This window comes from Pongo pygmaeus, chromosome 12 (assembly GCF_028885625.2).
Source record: "Pongo pygmaeus isolate AG05252 chromosome 12, NHGRI_mPonPyg2-v2.0_pri, whole genome shotgun sequence".
NCBI classification, from domain to species: domain Eukaryota; kingdom Metazoa; phylum Chordata; class Mammalia; order Primates; family Hominidae; genus Pongo; species Pongo pygmaeus.
The window spans coordinates 64,414,797-64,435,761 of record NC_072385.2 but is presented as its reverse complement, the minus strand read 5'-3'; the positions used below and the strand labels follow the sequence as shown (position 1 = coordinate 64,435,761).

The 20,965-nt window shown below is 42.0% G+C and overlaps 1 protein-coding gene across 7 annotated transcripts in view; it reads left to right on the top strand.

Annotated features, from left to right (window-relative positions):
- Positions 1-20,965, top strand: part of ANTXR1 (ANTXR cell adhesion molecule 1) — a 237,497-nt gene that overhangs the window by 89,124 nt on the left and 127,408 nt on the right. For all 7 annotated transcript variants that reach the window (XR_010123091.1, XM_054474123.2, XM_054474126.2 and 4 more), the window contains exon 10: positions 715-813. Coding sequence is in view for 6 of the 7 variants with exons in the window: in XM_054474123.2 (XP_054330098.1) it covers positions 715-813 (99 nt within the window). In the remaining variant the exon portion in view is untranslated. The remainder of the gene's footprint in view (positions 1-714; positions 814-20,965) is intronic.

Below are 20,965 nucleotides of genomic sequence, written 5' to 3'. Positions count from 1 at the left end.
CTGACCACTGCTAAGAAAGACTTTGATTCATTCCTAAGTACAGTTATTCCTACCTAGCCTACATACTGCTACTGTGTGCCCAGTAGAGATAGGAGTGCCATAGTGGTATCAAACAACTCCTGACCTAAAGGAATGTTTCTCCAGCTGGGGGAGAAAAGACAAGAAAACACCACCAGACCATACATAATGACAGTCCTACATTGTTCAGGACTAGCTGTGAATGCCCTAAGGCAGTGACTTTCTAAAATGTAGGCACCCTGGGCTCTTAAGAAATCCTTTCAGGGGAGTACAATGTGCAAAACAGACACAGAGGAGGTGAGTTGATTAAAGAGGAAGTGGAGGACCCCTTCCCTGTGCCTCCCTCTGGCTACTGAGATCACAGATTTTCAAACTGCCTGGATTTGAAAACTGGCTAAGATTTGAATGGACAGAGAGGAGGGAGGAAGGTGTTCTGCATTAGGAGGACCAGTAAGCCCAAAGGTAAAAGGGTGGGAATTCAAATAAGAAGTGATAGGCCCTCCTCGGGACACCTAGTAAGGATGCACTGGTAAGTAGTGAAAGGAACCCACCCGGTTGCTTTTGGTGTTCAACCTAAATTAATTTTTGAATATTTTAAGCCTGGTGAAATAGTGAACAAATGCTATAAATCAGGGCAGATGGGAAGCTTAAGGTTATTGGTCAAGTAATGAGTCTTGTCATTATTCTTTATTTCAGAGTCATTTCAAGTTGTCGTGAGAGGAAACGGCTTCCGACACGCCCGCAACGTGGACAGGGTCCTCTGCAGCTTCAAGATCAATGACTCGGTCACACTCAGTAAGTCCTTGCAGAGGGTTTCTTCAACAACTGGCTTCAGGGAAGGGAATTCCCACCCTTGTCTTCCAGCAAGGCCACACACATGAAACCAGCAGAAAAGTCTTATTTCCTGGAAAGACCCCCAGCAAGGGCATAGTGAGCCCTTACAGTGGTTCCAGTCAGAAAAGGCACCACTTAGGTGGGCACAACCCCATGGGTTTCCAGCTTGGTAAGCAGAGCAAGGCTGGACTTAAGTCCCCGTCCTCCACAAAACACAGAGCCACAAGCCCCAGCCCTGCAGCAGCCCTCAGGAAGCAGTGGGGCACTGGTTTCCTTGTCCCCTGCCATCTACCAAGTGGCTCACTCTCAGGTGGGAGTGCTGGTGTTGGTTAATTAGGGCTGGGGAAACGTGAGCCTCTTTAACAAAGTATTGGGACTCTTAAGGGTAAGTGTGAAAAAGGAATGGTCTAAATGCATTAATCTTGAATAAACCGAAAACCAAACCATTAGGCTTGCACATGTAGATTCTGCAGCTTTTTTCAATCTGGATGGTTCTTGCGTGGAGTAGCCAAGAAACTCTCATCATGGTGAATATCTTGCATGAAATACAGGAATATGGAAGTAAAACTAGTGCATTTCATGAGAAAAAATGAATTATCATAACATTGGCTTCTTCATAAGACATTTGTAGCAGTCAAGTTCCTAATTTAAAGATGTACGTGATTCATGTGGTTGACCAGGAGAGATGGGGAAGATGATTATATGATGGACAGATGCCAGAAGCACTGGTTATGATTTGCATCTGGCATCCATCACACAGATAATTATTTATTCCACATCTGCAGTGATAACTGTCATAATATACTGCATTTTCTGTAATGCTATGTACCTTCTAAATGCTTCACATCTTTTTGCTATGACAGCCCTGAGAGGTAAAGAGAGCAAGGTGGACAAGTGGACACACATTTGTTGACTAATCACTCACACTAGTTTTCTCCTCCTGATAGCCTATTTTTTTTTTTTTTTGAGACTGAGTTTTGCTTCTGTTGTCCAGGCTGGAGTGCAATGGCACGATTTCGGCTCACTGCAACCTCCACCTCCCAAGTTGAAGCGATTCTCCTGCCTCAGCCTCCTGAGTAGCTAGGATTACAGGTGTGCATCACTACACCCAGCTAATTTTTTGTATTTTTAGTAGAGACGGGTTTCATCATGCTGGCCAGGCTGGTCTCAAACTCCTGACCTCAGATGATCCACCCGCCTCGGCCTCCCAAAGTGCTGGGATTACAGGTGTGAGCCACCACGCCCAGCTCCTGATAGCCTTTTGAAGGAGGTTATCTTGTTTTTAAAGAAGAATGAAGGGCTATGGATATTTCCTTCTTGACATCATAAAACCCACTTTAGTAGTTAAACAGACACATGCTGTGGCTTCCTCACAAACATCTGGAATTCCTGGCCTTGGAGTAATTCCAAACATTAGAAACATTCAGTTAGTTTTCTTAATATTTGGAAATGCTCTCACAGATCCAAAAAGTACGTGCTATTTGAAAACATTCTGAAATATCCCTGAGTAGTCACAGTGTGAAAGTTGGACGTGCGCCCCTAGCAGAGTTCTTTCTTTTTTCTCCCTTTCAATTGTGATGTCGCTTAAGTCCCTCTTTTCTCTTTAACCAAAATCCCAAGTCTAACATCAGAAACTCCTGAAGGTTTAACTCAAAGACATCAATACCTTCCAAAGAAGACTCCCCAGACAAGCAGGCTTTCAGACCCAAGCTCTCTGAAGATACATGGAAGTGGGCTGGGGAGAGAGAGAATCTACCCTATGTGCCATCGCTCAAAGGTTACACAAGATGCTGTATTAAATAAGATGAGGCCAGTCACGGTGGCTCACGCCTGTAATCCCAGCACTTTGGGAGGCTGAGGTGGGTGTATGGCCTGAGCTCAGGAGTTCGAGACCAGCCTGGGCAACATGGTGAAACCTTGTCTCTACCAAAAATACAAAAAATTAACTGGGTGTGGTGGTGCACACCTGTGGTCCCCAGCTACTCTGGAGCCTGAGGCTGGAGGATCACTTGAAGCCAGGAGGCAGAGGTTGCAGTGAACTGAGATCATGCCACTGCACTCCAGCCTGGGTGACAGAGTGAGACCCCATCCAAATAATAATAGGAAGAAGATGAAATGCAAACTCACTATGGATTTGTAAAGTGAGTACTCGAAGGCCTATTTTCCAACTTCTCTGTGAAATTTTATTTCTTTCTTGGGAAACCAGTCCATCCTCTCTCTCCTTTCTTCCTTTCCTAATATATAGTTGCAAACATATGCACAGGCTTGTCACCTCATTCATATTCAAAAAGAAATGGAGGTTGTTGGGGTAGGGATTTGGCTTAAATCACAAACCCGTGCCTTTAGCACAATACTAACAGTTTGGAGAAGATGAAGGCAGTGATTTGATTGTATTCTATGCTGCAAGCAACACCCCAAAACTCAAGCATACAGCTATTAAAAATATTCTAAGGGGAAAAATAGCGTTTGAGGAAAACACTTGGCCTTTAGTTAGTAATTCACCTGTTCATTTCCATGCAGAAAATAATATGAACAAGAACCTGTGGAGGAAGAAAAGATGAACAAATTTTAAAATGCAGCATATTTAGATCTACATTTTTCTGTCAACTTTACAAAAGTCATAGTTTCTACTGATTCCTCCCTGTAAAATAAAATACACTTAGATTCCTTTACCTTTCCCATTTTCCTTCCCCACCTCTATACCCCAAGTTTTAAAATGTTATCTGTTTTTATTTTTATATCACATATTTCTTTTTTCAAGATTTTTTTTCCTAAGTGCTGCATTGAATTTTGTGACAACAAGAGAACATAAGTGCCATTATTAATGAGAAAGACTTAACTGAAGGCCCAATAATGAAGCTAAGGCTGTGTGGCTCTAGCCACTTCAAACATGAGGGAGACCTCAGGATCTTCAGCAAATAATGCAATAGCAAGCTATATGAAGCAAAATCTGTCAAAAGAACAAATTAAAAATGATATGGATAGTGGGAGATATTAATATGATTTTTCAAGTCTTAAAACTTAATTTAAAAATTAAAGATATAGAGCATATATCTTTATGCTCTAAAGATATAGGTAGGGCATATAATACTTTTTTAAATGACTGTGAACAACTTTGCAAATTGATCATGCTAAGACATGGATAAAATGCCAATATATTAATGCCAAAAGTAGAAATTGTTTAGACACATTCTTAGATGATAAGCATAACCAGAAGATAGGTTAATACATGCTTCTCTCCCAATTTCCTTGCATTTGCTTAAAAAATCAACCACTTAGAAATCGAAGACAGTTTCTAGATTTGTGGTCAACAAAATAGATCCAAAAATCTGGATAAAATATGATTTTTAAAATTATATTGTGTGGCCTCACTCAAAGGAAAGAAGTGGGAATCTCCAAGTATAGGAAACAAAATGGGAATAAAAACCTAAGTAAGAAACAAAGTCACAGGGGCTCCAGGCCAGGCTGCAGGCTGTGACCCCGATGCTGATGCCAATACAGGACACCAGATCTCAGGTCTGTGCCAAGGCATCACATAAAAGCAGAGCCCCCTGCAGAAATCAGGCTCCAGCAGGCTACACCAAGCATTTAATTGGGCAAGGAAGCAGGCAGGAGATGAAAATCCACAGGTGTAATGATGTTACACCACCCATGTGATACAGAAGCACCAAGTCAAGAAACTAGCCCCAAAATGTGTCCGTGACCTCCCTGATCTCTGTGGCCCTACAGAGGCCATGCACCTTCACCCTGTGGGAGTCTTCCACATAGCCCAACCCCACAGCATGCCTGCAGCAAACAACCCCCTAAAGGTGGGCTGATGGCACAAAATGACAAACCATGTCAAGATGAATGAAACAAACAGAACAAGCAAGAAGGGAGGATCAGAGAGCAAATTTGAAAGAGAATGGAAAATAAACGTGTTTAAAATGTGTGAAGAGATCAAACAGATCACAGGGGAAAGAATACTCATCAAAAGCAGATTTGCAGAAGAACTGAGTATAAATTCTAGATTTGAAAAAGTTTATTCACTGAAATAAAACTTCATGGATGGATTAAACAGTGTGATTAGACACAGATGAACAGGAAATATATGAACGAGAAGGGAATTTGAGGAAATTTCATCCCCTGCCCCGAACCAAAGCACCACATCCAGATTTTTTTCAGCCAAGTTTTACCAAGTTTTAAGGGACAAATGACCCATATCAGATATGTACTGTTCCAGAGGAAAGATATAAAGAAAATGTTTTGGTTTTTTTTGTTTTTTGTTTTTTTGGTTTTTTTGAGACAGGGTCTGGCTCTGTCGCCCAGGCTGGAGTGCAGTGGCACAATGTCTGCTCACTGTAACCTCTGCCTCCCAGGCTCAAGCGATCCTCCCACCTTAGCTTCCTGAGTAGCTAGGACCACAGATGTGAGCCACCACACCTGGCTAATTTTTGTATTTTTTGTAGAGACAAGGTTTCACCATGTTGCCCAGGCTGGTCTCGAACTCCTGGGCTCAAGCTATCTACCCACCTCAGCCTCCCAAAATGCTGGAATTACAGGTGTGGGCCACCACACCCAGCCAAGAAAAAGCATATAAATTCATTCTACGATAATAACATAATCTTGGTTTAAAAAAAAAAACTGGACAAAGGCACTAAAAGTAGAGAATATTTGAGACCAAGCTCACTAATGATAAACATCTAAATCAAATATTGGCAAACAAAATCCAGCAATGTATTTAAAAAGGACCAAGATAGCTAAGACAATTTTGAAGACAGAGGGGGAATTTGTTCCTCATATAGCAAAAGTTACTGATGCCAAGAAGATATTAAAATTCATTATCTGTTCCTAATTTTAAAAAAATATTTCTAGTAAACTAGGAATAGGATAAGACTTCTTTAACATAAAAATGTATCTATGTATTTGAATTCAAAACTCAACATCATTCTAATAATAAATCACTGTGTAGAGGAATTCACTTTAAAGTTCAGAAGAAAAAAAGCAGGACAATCCATTTCACCACTATTATCTAATATTGATCTGAAAGTTCTAGCAGCACTGTCCAATAGAACTTTCTGTAATGATGGAAATGTTCTACGATGGTAGCCACAAGCCACATGTGGCTGCTGGGCATTTGAAATGTGGCTAGTGCAATTGAGGAACTGAATTAGTAATTTCATTTAATTTTTATTAACTTAAATGTAAATAGCCACATATGGCTAGTGACTACCATATTAGACAATGCCATGAACATTATAATAACACCAGAAATCTGATAATAAATATAAATACAGGAAAAGCAGCCAAACGTCATTGCTCTAAAATAATGCTTGTGTCTTCCTGGAAAACTAGAGAGTGAACAGAACTACTAGGCTACCGAGAGGGTAATTAAGTTGGATGACTTCAAAATAAATACCTTGCTTATAACAATCAGTAGCTTTGCCAGTGTTCAGCAACAACCATTAGAAAATATCACAAGACTCATAGGTGGGAATTGAACAATGAGAACACATGGACACAGGAAGGGGAACATCACACTTCGGGGACTGTTGTGGGGTGGGGGGAGTGGGGAGGGATAGCATTGGGAGATATACCTAATGCTAGATGACGAGTTGGTGGGTGCAGCGCACCAGCATGGCACATGTATACATATGTAACTTACCTGCACGTTGCGCACATGTACCATAGAGCCTAAAGTATAATAATAATAATAATAATAATAATAATAATAAATAAAATAAAATAAAAAATTTAAAAAAACAAAAAAAAAGAAAAGATCACAAGAAAAATATAGCAACAACAAATAAATTTTTTAATTTAACTTTCATTTTAAGTTCAGCGGTACAAGTGCAGGTTTCTTACATAAGTAAACTTGTGTCATGGGGATTTGTTGTACAGGTTGTTTCATCACCCAGGTATTAAGCCTAGTACCCATTAGTTATTTTTCCTAATCTTCTGTCTCCTCTCACCCTCCACCCTCTAGTAGGCCCCAGTGTGTGTTATTCCCTTCTGTGTCCATGTGTTCTCGTCATTTAGCTCCCACTTACAAGTGAGAGCATGCGGTATTTGGTTTTCTCTTCCTGCATTAGTTTGCTAAGGATAATGGCCTCTAGCTCTAACCATGTTCCTGCAGAGGACATGATCTCATTCTTTTCTATGGCTGCACAGTATTCCATGGTGTATATGTACCACATTTTCTTTATCCAGTCTATCATTGACAGGCAGACAAATAAAATGTAACAAGAACTAATTTAATCAAATTTGTAAAGACATATATGATGAAAGTCACAAAACTTTCTGAGGGATATAAAGCAAGTGTGAAGAATTGGAAAGCCATAGACTCATGGCATAGTTACAAGCTCTGGAGCCAGACCACCAGGGAAAAAGAGTCCTGGCTCTGTCGTATCTAGCTGTGTGACTGTGATGTCTTATTTAACATCTCCATGCCTCAGTTTCTCTCTCTGTAAAATGAGTATGGCAATAATAGCCATACTATGTCTTGGATTGTTATGAGGTTTAAATGTGGCAGACAGGGCTTAAAATGGGGCCTGACGCACAGTTAAGAGTCAGTCAGTATTGGCTGCTGGTACTACCGTATTATCATCACTGTTATTAAATGGAGCAGTAACTGAGTATTGTAAAGATATCAATTGTCTTCATATTAATATCTACTTTTATTACAATCCAAATGAAAATTCCAAGGGGACTTTTTAAGTTAACAAAATGATTCTGAAGTTTATATGGAAGAATAAACACACAAGAATAGCCAAGAAAAATGTGGAAACTCACCCTAGCCGATTTTAAGATGTATAAAAAAGCTGCAGTAATTGGAACAATGTATGATCACACCACAATAGGTGAACTGAGCTTTGGAACAAAGCCCATAAACAGAACCACTTAGGTGAATTTAGTATAAAATCCGGCAGCCTTTCGAATCTATAGGGAAAGAGTGGGTTATTCAAAAAATGAGTTGAGACAACTAGCTAACCACTTGGAAAAACAATTAAGTTCATTTTTAATCTCACACCTTTCATCCAAACAAATTCCAGATGAAGGAGAACTTTTAATGGGACATGAAGCTGTAAAAATTCTAGAAGGAAACAAAAAAATTTATATAATCTTCCAGGTGGGAAGGATGTTTTAAACATGAAGGAGCATACCATGAAAGACAAATTTGAATGTTTGAGCGCATATTTTTAAATTCTCTTGTTAAACCCTACTACAATAAAAGAAACAGGAAACAAAACTGGAAAAACAGGATATATAACAAACATAGGGTCAATAAACTTAGTATAAAGACAATTCCTAAAATCAGTTAAAAAAAAAAAAAGGTGAATATATCGGTGAGTAAAAGATATGCAAAGGAAATTTTTAAGAAAATAATGATTAATAAGCATATAGAAAATGTTTCATATAACCAAGAAAATGCAAATTGAAATAATCAATTGCCATTTTTACTTTGTCAGACTAACAAAGATTAACAAAACTACAATGCGCAGTCTTGGAAAACAGGTGTTTTCATTCATCATCAGTGAGAGACCATTAAATCGTTAGGAAGGCAATTTTTTAAATGAGTCAACTGCTTTTATACATTTTGACCCAGAATTTCAATTTCAGCTTCATCAAAAGAAGGTGACTGGGAATGTTTACAAAGACTTGGCCACAAGGATATTCATCACAGTATTGTTTATAATAGCAAAAGAAAAAATGGAAAGAACAAAGGGAATGAGGGAGAGAGGGAAAAGAAAAACATCTAAATGGTAACAACCTAAATGTCTGACAATAGGTAATCTGTTAGATAAGTTATACTTCACCCCTAAATAATTAAACAATGTTGTAGAAGAATAATTACTGATGTGGGGAGTGGGGAATGTTAATAATATGGCAAAAAAATAAATAAGTTACAAAACAGGCCGGGCACAGTGGCTCACACCTGTAATCCCAGCACTTTGGGAGGCCGAGGCGGGTGGATCACGAGGTCAGGAGATGGAGACCATCCTGGCTAACACGGTGAAACCCCGTCTCCACTACAAATAGAAAAAAATTAGCCAGGCATGGTGGTGCACACCTGTAGTCCCAGCTACTCAGGAGGCTGAGGCAGGAGAATGGTGTGAACCCAGGAGGCAGAGCTTGCAGTGAGCCGAGATAGCGCCACTGCACTCCAGCCTGGGCGACAGAGCGAGACGCCATCTCAAAAAAAATGTTACAGAACAATACACTGATACTATTTTTGTTTTTTAAACACACATATTTATATGCAGACAGAGACTGGAAAGTTATTCATCAAAATGTTAACAGCCGTCACCTCTGAATGAAACCACTATTAATTTTTACTTTCTTCTTTCCATCTATCTGTGTTTTCTAAGTTCTCTGGGATCATATGTCCCTGACGTAATCAGAAAAGAACCCACAAAATTGATTTGAAACTTAATTTTTAAATTCTTGCCAATTATTGAGGTCTAGAATACATCTTAAGTTTAACATTTGGTTAGTTCCTCAGTCACCAGGCTGAACTCTGCTGGCCAAGAAAATATCTTGGAAATCTTCACACAAACTGTATTTACTCTGGCTGCACTTTTTCCTCCTTTAGTATTCAGTGTCCTATGCCAAGAAAAGATCCACTTTCAACTGGAGATCCACTTTCAGAGAGATTCAAATGCTAAAAAGGAGACACTGGAGTATGAGCTGAGAAATGATCCATTTTATGCACTGTAAATTAAAAATGGACGTTTTACTAATGCAATAATGAAAAACATGCTAGACTATCCTAGTGTTGCATGGAGATGCATGAGGTATGACTATAAACAAAAGAAACTGATTTTTAACAAACTCACTAAAATTGAGTTTATAGGCCATGTGAGAAATCAGATTCATTATATTATAGGCACACTTTATTTTTTGATGCAAAATTTTATTTCTCAACTTGATTTTCAATCCTATTCACCAGGCATGGCTCTGGTTTACTTTTGCACACTCTCAAAGGATAAAGCTTTGTCCCATTTGAACATATTTCCCCAAACTGAACATCAGTCAGGAAGACAGTTCTAGGAGTTCTGAGGAGGGGGCTCAACTTCCTAGGGGGAAGAGAGACAACACTCATTCAAACGTAGACGTTCCAGAGGGTGTTGTTTTCAAAAACATGCCCAATTTTCCAGAAACTAAACTTCATGTTAGAAAACCCCTGGGCTCCAGGGCTGCTGTGGGCACCCTAAGGAGATCATTAAAGTGTAGATGGGGAGGGAAGATCGAGGGCAGGAGAACATAAACTTCCCAAACAAAAGCCTATTGTTTCCTTTGTCATGGGTCAGAATCTTGCCATATGTTGGTCAAAGGTACTTAACGCAATCTCGATACATCCCTAGGGATTTTATATCATGTGAAGGTGATGAAATGTCATTTTGTGTAACTCAGAATGAAGAAACGTAAAGGAGCGTATAGTCTCATGTTCTTCATGGGGATGCCCATCAGAATCACCAGGGAGCTTCCTCCAAGTGATAGCAACTACTGATTGTTGAGTACCTACTCCGCACCTGGTGCTGGACCAAGCACCCTCCTGTGTTATCTCATTTCATCATCACCGCAGCCCAATGAGGGAGGAGTTATTTGAATCCCCATTTTGCTGATGAACTCAGAGAGATGAAGTGCCCAAGTTCGCGCAGTTGGCAGGGGTGGAAAGGACTTGAACCTGGGCAGTCGGACTCCAAAGGCTTTAGACTGCTTCCCTACATTGCCTCCAAGACACAGATCCCCAAAGATCCCTGGGACCACTGACTCCAAATGCCCAGGTGACAGATGTGTGCCTGATTCAGAGATGCTGATTTCAACAGAGCCCCCTCATTTTGCAGAAAGATAATCACAGCTCAGAGGGATTTTAACTCCTTGCCCAAGGTCACAGGACACATTAGTAGAGAAGTCCAGACTTGAACCTAAGATCAAGAGAAAAAGCCCCCGACCAGGGTAGGAAGAACCCCAGGCATTAGAGTGTCAGTGTCTGCAGCTGGCTGTGTGACCACAGTTAAGGCACCTCTCCTCATTCCCCAAGTGGCCCTTTTTCTTGAACTTCAGGAGCATTTTGTGTATCTGGTGGTGTTTCGCCTTTGGCCCTCTTTCAGACAGAACTCTGGTCTTTGCCCACTGATTTTTGAAGTGGCTCCTGCAGAGACTGTGTTAATGGATGTTCCCATCTTTCAGTTCTAGAAAAATACAGATACGTTGAAATTTACTGCCATAATCTAGAATGGTTGGGGGACAAAAGGGAAGTTGCCACCAGAGGTAACTAGGTGGCAAGGTTTTCAGTTGGGAGTAAAAAAGTTTATTCTGGGGGCGAGTTGACACGGTCCAAAGTTAGCTGCACCAGTCCCTGGTGGACAGTCATCCCTGATGTTTCCCCTGCTCTACCAAGTTTGAAATTGACTCCACGTGAAAATCGTGAGCTCCACGAGGACTCCAGGCATGCGCTGCATTTGTTTTATGCATGGCTGGGAGAGATTTGCTTGTGAACTTCTCTGAAACCCACCTTCCCCCTAGTCCTGCTGTCCTGTGGGGGGAAGTTGGCATCCCTCTCTATTTCTGCACCCCATGGCTCAGCTTTCATGTAAGGTGACCAGCAGGTGGACGCTGCCCTTCCCCATGCAATACTGCTCCTCTGCCATTTCAGTAGAATAATGGAAGAGAAGATGATTAACTCAGAAACAGGCCATACTCCTGGAACCCCAGGCAGGCTAATAGTCTGTGTCCCTTCAAACTGACATTCTTTAAATATTTGTTCAACATCCATTGACAGGAGTTGGGTACTGCTGAGGGAAAGGAAGAAAGTGCTCCTGGTGGCTCTGTCCCCCATGCAATTCAGCTCTGGCAGCCAGCATGCATCCCACAGCACTTTAGTGGCCCAAGTGTGTGCCCAAGGTCTCCTTCCCACCTCTCCTCTGAGTTTCTCTGTAAATTTGTGTCCTTTAAGAGCAGTCAGCATTTGCCATAACCTGTGGCCATGAGTGTGTGGAAGGCTTTAGCCATTTTGGTAGACTTGCCACTCAGTTCCAATTCCAAAGGTAAAATTATTCCAAATTTGTATACTGCCACAAGGGTTCGTGTGTCAGGAGACACATACCTTGCACATGAATCCTGAATTATCCTCTACCAAGTGAAAACAAAGCTTTGCAAATATTCGTATTCTTAGCAAGTTATAGCTGTTTTAAGTGCTGCAGTTATTCTGACCTCAGGATTACAAAATCTTAAAAAGCTAATGCTTTGCTTAGAAGATAATTTGTAAGTTCTATAAATGTCAACAGTCAAGAATTGTTTTGGGTGTGGATTTATTGAGAGGAGAAAATACTTTGCAAGAACGCTGAACCCCATTAGCTTCATTTCATTTCCTTGTACTGCCTAAAACTACCCTATTAACTTCAGATAGAGATAAATGCCAAATGCCACAGAATTATATGTAATCTCAATTATGTTAAAAGTAATACGCATGGAAAAATTCTGAAATAGTATTTCCCAAGACACTAATTTTACCACTGGAAGTTGAGATTATCAAGGATTTTAATTCCTTTTTTATATACTTCTCTGTATTTCCCAGGTTTTTATACTAATGTGTATTACTTTGTGATTACTACAAATAACGACACATATGGGTAGATAATAATTTACATCCTGAGAAGGCAGACCAGCTGTGCTGACAAACAATTCTCAATGCTGGTGTGCCCAGAGCTGTGAGGTCACAACCTTGTGCAGAACTTGGGGTGTGTAGCCCAACAGACAATCCAGATATCTGCAGGGCTGCTAGATCCCAGGCCTGCACTCCTCTGGGAATGGACTTATGGTCCCTTAGCTTTTACTTCCTCTCCATCTGGGGCCATAATGTAATCTTGATCCTCATGAACACAGTAACAATAATAACCCACTTCATTTCCTTCCAAGACTGCCCACAGCTCTGAGTCCTGTATTGGTATTTGTATGTAAGGTGTTCTGACTCTACAGCCCTCCCATCTATGTCATGTCAGAGCCTTGGCAGCAATATAAGGCCCATTGCTGGAGTGCCCCATTTGCATTATAAAGCTCCACCAGGCAGAGTGGCTCAGATGCAATTCCATCTACCCCTAAGAAAACCTGGACCCATTCAAGCCTGCCTGGAGGGCTTTATCAAGAGACATTCTCTTACTCCAACCAGGACTGATCTTTCAATGCCTCTCTAGCTGTTACCTCCTCCCTTTTCTACCCATCACCTTATAACACCTCTAAACTTTTCTGGGCATTACACCAGTACCCTGCGGGCATGAACTACAGAGTTATATCTGTAGGCCCCTCTACATTGGGCTAAAGAAGCATATAAAGCCATGGTAGACATTACCCCAGGTTTTCTAACCTCAACACTACTGACATTTTGGGCTGGATAATTTATAGCTGGGGAGTGGGGAGGGGCCTGTCCTGTGCATTGGAGGATGTTCAGCACCATCCCTGGTCTCTACCCACTAGATGCCAATAGCATTCCTTCCCCAGTTGCAGTAACCAAAACTGCTCAGGCATTGCTAGTTGCCCCTTGAGGGGCAAAACCAACCCCCATTTGAGAACACTGCACTATATTCATGTCCAAAGATCTTATTTAGATAAGTAACTTGCTTCTTATCACACCAATATTGTAAAGCCCTGATACAACCTAATAGACAGGTTGCAAGACTCACTCAGTTTGTGCACATATCCACACCTTGTGTTTTGCAGGTGCCTCAGTCGATGACCCCAACAGTGCCCTACCTTAGTAATGACAGTTATATGTTGAGTGCTTATTAAGTGCTAAGCATTAAATGATATCATCTCATTAAAATTTACAACAGCCTATGAAGTATTACTCCCATATTATAGATGACAATTTTGAGTTATGAATAGAGTGAAAAACCTTGCCCATGGTGACATAGCCAGTTAGTGGCAAGGCTGTGTTGGGTCTCCAGAGTCCAGGCTCTTAGTGTTCTCCATTCTACTCCAGCCTTCCTCAGAGAACAGAATGGGAAATCAAAAGACATGTCCTGGGTATCTATAGAATATAGGAACTGGTAAAATAGCTACAGACCCAGGAAACTTACCTGGAACCTGTTGGCCATGCCCGTCCCCTGATCTCATGGCAACTAGCCAGGGAGGGCTTCCAAGGAAACCCTGTAACAATACCAGGTCAGGGAAAAGGTGAGTTGTAAGCGAGGGTATGGGCCATGTCTAAGGAAAAGGATGGTGGCCAGCTTGGTTCTGCCACTTTAAATGCATCCCTCTGGCTTTAGCCCAAGATAAGAGGACATTACAGTGGGTATACTCATTCTGAGGATGTTTCCCAACTTGGCCCAACCAACCTACATTTCACTGCCATCCCTTCCCATTCAGTTTTGAATCTTCTCATTTCTCCTTGACTTCTCAACCACTGTTCAGCCTTTCCAAGTAAAAGCCATTCTCTCCACTTTCAAAATCTCTTTGTCTAGAGTTTAATGTCTTCTATCAAAAGCTTGTTATCTCACTCATCTCTGAAAATCTTCTAGCCCAGGGCCTGACACATAGTACATTCCTTTCTACTCTCGGCAATGGCTCCCATTTTGCTTTGTAATAAGACCCCCCCACACACACATTTGTGAATTATCAATGAGGCAGCCCCAGTTGGGCAATCAGTCATCTCCATTCTCTCTGGAGCTCCAGAAAGCTCAGCCCAGATTCTTTGAATTTCACCAACTTGGAGTCCTGCTGAATATAATTTTATTTCAGATTTTTCCACAATATTTTACAAGTCTAACTTTTTTCAAGCTGGTTATACTTTTGGAGGCAGTGAGGAGGTAGAAATATTCAGCCTAACTCCGGCCTGTCTGTTGTTCCATCATTTGGAGATACATTCCCAAACCAGCTGATAATTTGGTGCTGAACAGTTATATTTGGCTCTGGAATGCCCTGAAAATGCTCCCTAGACCCAAGGGACACCAGGAGAAACAGCAAGGCGAGCTCATTTCAGTCCCTAACCTCCACTGTTTTTCCCACTACCTAATGTGAATGTCACTATGGGAATGTAAGCTCTGCTTCGGGCTTACATCAGCTTTGCGGGGTTTCAACACACCCTCTCCCGCTGCCTCCACAAGACTAGGGATTATTTTTCTCTTCCTATTTGCCAGAAATAAATATTTATAACAAAAAAAGATTGCCAAGACTTGAAAAGTATTTGAATTATTTAATCCACCCTTATAAAAAGGATTTTCTCTGATTGGTGTTTGAATTGGCTAATGAATTTCAACCCTGGTTTTATCCCAAATCCATTAGACGGCCACCAAACTGCAGGGAAGAATTCTGGGAACTTTCTTCTTTGCCAGTCTGAAAAGGATTACATTGTCCCAAGGTCTAAACCTTGGGACAATACACTTATATATATATATACACACACTTATATAAATATACACTTATGAGTGTATGGTTCCAGAGCATGGCTTCATTCTAGTTGGCATGATCAGGGCCTCTCAAAAGACACCTGAACCTTTTCTTCAAGCTCTTCATCCCTAGCCCCCTCTCCTGGAAGGCAAGCTCCTGTTGGTATCCAGCCTTGCCCATTGAAGATCTTGGCCATGTGCCTCCAGAGCTGTCAATATGAAGAGCCTCAGCTCCTGCTGTGCTTCCAGCTACATTATAAGACTAGCTGGGCTTACCTTGGGCAAGCTATTTCAACAAAACTTGGGTTTGAATTCTGGCTCTGACACTTAACAAGTGGTGCAGCACTAACTCAATTAACTAACCCTTCTGACTCTCAGTTTCTCAAAATGTAAATAATATCTCTCTCAGAGGGTTGTAGAAGCATCAAACGAGATCATGAGTATATGATGTTAGAAAAAATCAACATGCATGCACGTGTGTGTATAGATATGTATATGTGTATATGTGTGTGTATCTATACACACGCACAAATTCACTAAAGCTTTTCATTTCCCTATTAATTCCTGATGTCTACACAGATGTTAATTTGGTTAAAATGATATCATTAAGCAATCAGGCATTTTGAACATTTTAATGTTTAATCCCTCTGATTTTAAACCATACATCCATGTAGTCTATTTTAAAGGTGTGGAGGCCCATGTAATAAAGAAGAGTAACATCTACTGAATGCTCAAGTGCTAAGTATCATGCTTTGTACTTGAATACAATATTATTGACTCCCCACACAATGTCATCACCACTGTTTATAGATGGAGAACGTGTGTCCCTAGTCACACACTAGTAAGAAAAGGGCTCAGATTTGACTCGGTGTGATCTGAAATATCCTCTGCCCCTCTCTGCCCCCTCGGTACGCAGCTTGAGGGATGCCTAGCTCCCAAGTCTGGGGCGTTTAGCACTCTGAGATAATGACACTCATCGGTCCCCAAATCCTGATCAAGCTTGTCAGACTCCTATAGACAGATGCCTTGGATAAACGTACGTCATAGGTACACACAGAATTCTAAAATATCTTTGGTAATGGACAAAAGAAATTTATATTTCAAGATTTTCTAAGAATTACATTTGGCTAGGCCCAGTGGCTCACACCTGTAATCCCAGCATTTTGGGAGGCTGAAGCGGGCAGATAGTTTGAGCCCAGGAGTTCCAGAGCTGCCTGGGCAACATAGGGGACCTTGTCTCTACAAAAAAAAAAAAAAAATCTAATTAGCCAGGTGTGGCACTGCACTCCTGTGATGCAGTGACTAGGGTGGGGTGGGTGGGGGGGGACAAGGTGGGAGGATCACTTAAGCACAGAAAGTTGAGGCTGCAGTGAGCCATGATTGCACCACTGCACTGCAGCCTGGGCAGCAGAGTGAGACCCTGTCTCAAAAGAAAATAACAAAAATTTAAACATAAAAATAAAATTTTCATTGAATGTCTGATTTCAAACTCCCACCCCTCCCTAATTTTCTCCCCAGTTGCAAACAAAAGCCAAGTGGGCCAGTCCGAGCTCCTGGCCTTCATTTCCCTTGCCCACCCGGTGCTAGTGAGCAGCGAAATGGCCACCTAGAGAGTGGACCAGCAGGGGCCTCGGCTGTCCTAGGAGTGGATCACGGCCCCACATATGTCACGACACCACTGGCTTTGGCACATGCTGCAGCGAGGCTGGCACGGCCCTGGGGCCAAACGTGGCACAGCCGAGGTGCGGCAAGGAAGGCTTTGTGCTCTGCCTCCCAAATGGAGTTCCAGGAAGGAGTCAGATGACCTGAGTTATGGAAACCAAATGGCCCTCCTTTGTTTAGAGAGAGAGAGAAAAAAGTCACTCATTTTTGTGGTAAAATGAAAACAGGCTCCAAACCAAACAATCCTCTCGGAGCAGAAAATGCCAGCTCCACAGAGCAGGCCCACAGCCTGGGAGGCTGATACATTCGGATGGAGGAAGGTCTTCCACAGCCTCAGCGAAGCCTTTGCAGGCCTCCCAGTGAGATTTTCCTCCGTTTTGCTCCAGAAATATTTGGTCTCCCAAGCAGAAAAGGAAAAGGAAAGGAGGGGGAAAGTGAGAAATGTCTGCCTGGCCTGGGCCACACTCATCCTCTCACTCCTTTCCAATTGGGATGGAGGGAGGAGAGAGGAGTTGTCCAGAGGCAGCCGGAAGTGAGGGAGGCCAGGCGCTAACCCAGGAGCAGGGCATGCCAGCCTGGAGTCTTCCTGGCTGTGGCGCTGCAGTGTGCTGCCTTGGATGCTCTCCTCGGCGTGACCCAGCTCTTCCCACAGAAGGCAGCCAGAGTCACAAGGCCTCCTGTGGCTGCTCTGTGGCTGCCCCGTGGCTCTGTGGGCTGGCTCTGTGGGCAGGAATCTGTACTCCCAGGTACTGCTGGTGCATGTGCAACAGGATAAGCCATGGCCACGAGGAAATAAATATAGGTTCGAGTCAGCCCCGCCTGTCCCCAGTTCAGTTTATTCTCTAATGCAAGCCTTTCCTGGAATGGAGAATCTGTTAGTGAGGAAAGAGTAATGCAGAGTTCATTTCTAGTCTTGGCTTTGCCTCTGGCTTGCGGTGCAACCTTAGATCACTGTCATCCCCCTCAGCCTCCCTTTTGCATCTGAAATATGAGCCTAATGATCCCTGCCCTGCCTTAACTCACAAGGTTGTCATTACAAGGAAACAAAGTGCAGCTTCTATCAAGGCTGGTGCTTATAGCCTATTAGATAATCATGCAGACTCTGCAGCCAGACTGCCTGGGTGCAGATCCAAGCTCCCATGTGTAACCTTGGACAAGCTACTTAATCTCTCTATGTCTGTTCCTCACCTTTAAAATGAAAGGAATAATACACCATCCTGATAGCTCTGCTAGAAGTTTAAATTTGACTAAGTGACATACAGGAAGTGCTTAGAGATTGCCTGCATGCAACATGCCCTGGCAAGTCTGGCTGTCATTGTAGATGCTCCTTGACTTAAGATGGGGTTATGTCCTGATACATCCATCATAAGTTGAAAATACCATAACTCAAAAATGCATTTAATACACCTAACCTCCCAAACATCATCGCTTAGCCTCGCCTACCTTAAACATGTTCGAAACACTGACATTACCCTATGGTTGGGCAAAATCACCTAACGCAAAGCCTATTTTATAATAAAATGTTGAATAGCTCATGTAATTTATTTAATATTGTACTGAAAGTGAAAAACAGAATAGTTGTATGGGTACTCACCATTAATATACACAACTGAAAGCATCTTTATAAAGTCACAGTATTGTTTAGGTCGAACCATTGTTAAGTTGAGGACTGCCTGTATTATCATCACAGATGGAAGGACATCTTGAAAATAATAATGCTCAGGCCGGGCGCGGTGACTCACGCCTGTAATCCCAGCACTTTGGGAGGCCGAGGCAGGCGGAGCACAAGGTCAGGAGTTAGAGACCAGCCTGGCCAATATGGTGAAACCCCATCTGTACTAAAAAAAACTACAGAAATTAGCCGGGCGTGGTGGCAGGTGCCTATAATCCCAGCTACTTGGGAGGCTAAGGCAGGACAATCGCTTGAACCCGGGAGGCGGAGGTTGCAGTGAGCCGAGATTGTGCCACTGCACTCCAGCCTGGGTGACAGAGTGAGACTCTGACTCAAAAAAAAAAATAATAATAATAATAATGCTCAATTTAGGCACTGCATGATCCTACACTGTCATCATAAGCTTTATAATTTTACTCAATACAGCGTCACCATTCCTGCAACATTCCATCATCTGCCAACAGCTGATTCTAAATATGAGGATAACCTCCAGTAGTTCCCTGTTACGCTTAGGAGAAACTTCAAAAGCTTCATCATGGCCTGTGTGGCCATGGTCATCTGGCCCTGCTGCCTTTTCTAGCCTCATTTTGAGCCATTGTCTGTCTCACTTAGATTCAACAGCCTCACTGGCCCTCTTTTAGCTCTCAAAAGATCTGGGGTCCTTATTGCCCCGGGATCTTTGCAGTGCCTCCCCCTCTCCCACTCCATCCCGTCACCCAACCTCAGGTTTCAGCTTAAATAGCCTTTCCTCGGGGAAGCATTTCCTGACCTCCCAGATGAGGGCCAGCCCCCTCCTCCTTTTGTGTGCTCATCACAATTATAATTACATAACAATTTGTGTAATTACTAGCATGTTGGCTCCTTGGACAAGGTACTTTATCTGTTTTGTTCATTGCAAGCCTTAGCACATTGCTTGGCACATGGTACACACTCAAAGAATTTATTTTTTAATAATGTTAAATAACTGTCTCTCCTGCCTCCTATAAAATCCATGAAAGCAGAGACTGTGTTTCTCTTCTCAAAGCCTACATCTCTAGTATATAGTAGGTCTTCAATAAATATTTGTTGAATGAATGAATAAACAAATGACCTGGAATAATCTCCCTAACTTTTCACCACTTGAAGATTTACCTGTACATCTTCTTCCTCCTCTTGCCAATGGGGACGTTGTGCTTAGCACTCAGATGTGTCCTCTAACTCCCATCCCAGGCAGCTTCTTAACCTTCACTCAGGCAAGAGTTTAATGTCAGCTATATTCTGCAGTCATGACTTGCAGATATCATAAGCGACATCGGTGTCACAACAAAAGCAGAATATTATCCTTTAATAATATATGTATTCCTTTGTATCTTCTAGTTATAGGAACTTGTAGTCACAGCCTAATTAATGACATAGATCTTATTCATCTTCATTTCACCTATAGGCCCCACCACAGCCTTTTTGTACAGCACATATACCCGATAAAAGCTGAGGCTTGAAGGAATGACTATTATATAGTTACTATAATAATTTCTCAGCCCTGTCTCTGGCCCCAGAAACTGGGATACAATGAAGTTCTTAGTGAGCTTGAATTAAAGCCACTTTAAGCTTTTTCCTGGTCATCCATTAGAAGAAGCACAAGAACTTCCCTACTCCAAGAGTCCCCGACTCTGATCCACCTTCCACAGCTACATCTGCTATGACCTCCAAAATCATCACTTCAGTTTTACTCAAAAACCCACCAAAGTTCTTCCTATAACTTAGAGAACTTTGTCCAAATCCCTCAGGCTAACTCAAAGAACTTGACCAAACTTTCTATACTGATCTTTTCAAATTCTTCTTATATCCTACCTTGGAACATGCCTTTAGTATGCCCTGTCTTTGCTCATGCCATTCCTCTCACCAAGAATGTCTCTTCCCCATCTCTGCACAAAAGCACAGCTCATGTTTTGTGCTTTTCTAAGACCTGACTATGACAGCCATGTAAAGGAAGCTCCTTGTCTTATGAAGCCCAGTGATACTTTGGAAGTCATTTGTCAGCAAACTTTTTCCACAAATACGGCTTCTCTCTCAAACTAGCCTTAGACGTGGAACTCCTTAGGACCAGTCTAATATTTTCTTGTTTCCCCTCAGTGATTCCTGCTCTATCTAGGAGTTCACTCACTATTTTCTCACCAGTTGACTCAACTGCACATACCACAGGAAGCTATAATTCAGGCAGGAGCACTTGAGTTCACTGCTAATGGGTTTTACAGCTCAAGAGTTTTGTTTTTTTGGGTTTTTTTATTATTATACTTTAAGTTCTAGGGTACATGTGCACAACGTGCAGGTTTGTTACATATGTATACATGTGCCATGTTGGTGTGCTGCACCTATTAACTCGTCATTTACATTAGGTATATCTCCTAATGCTATCCCTCCCCGCTCCTCCCAC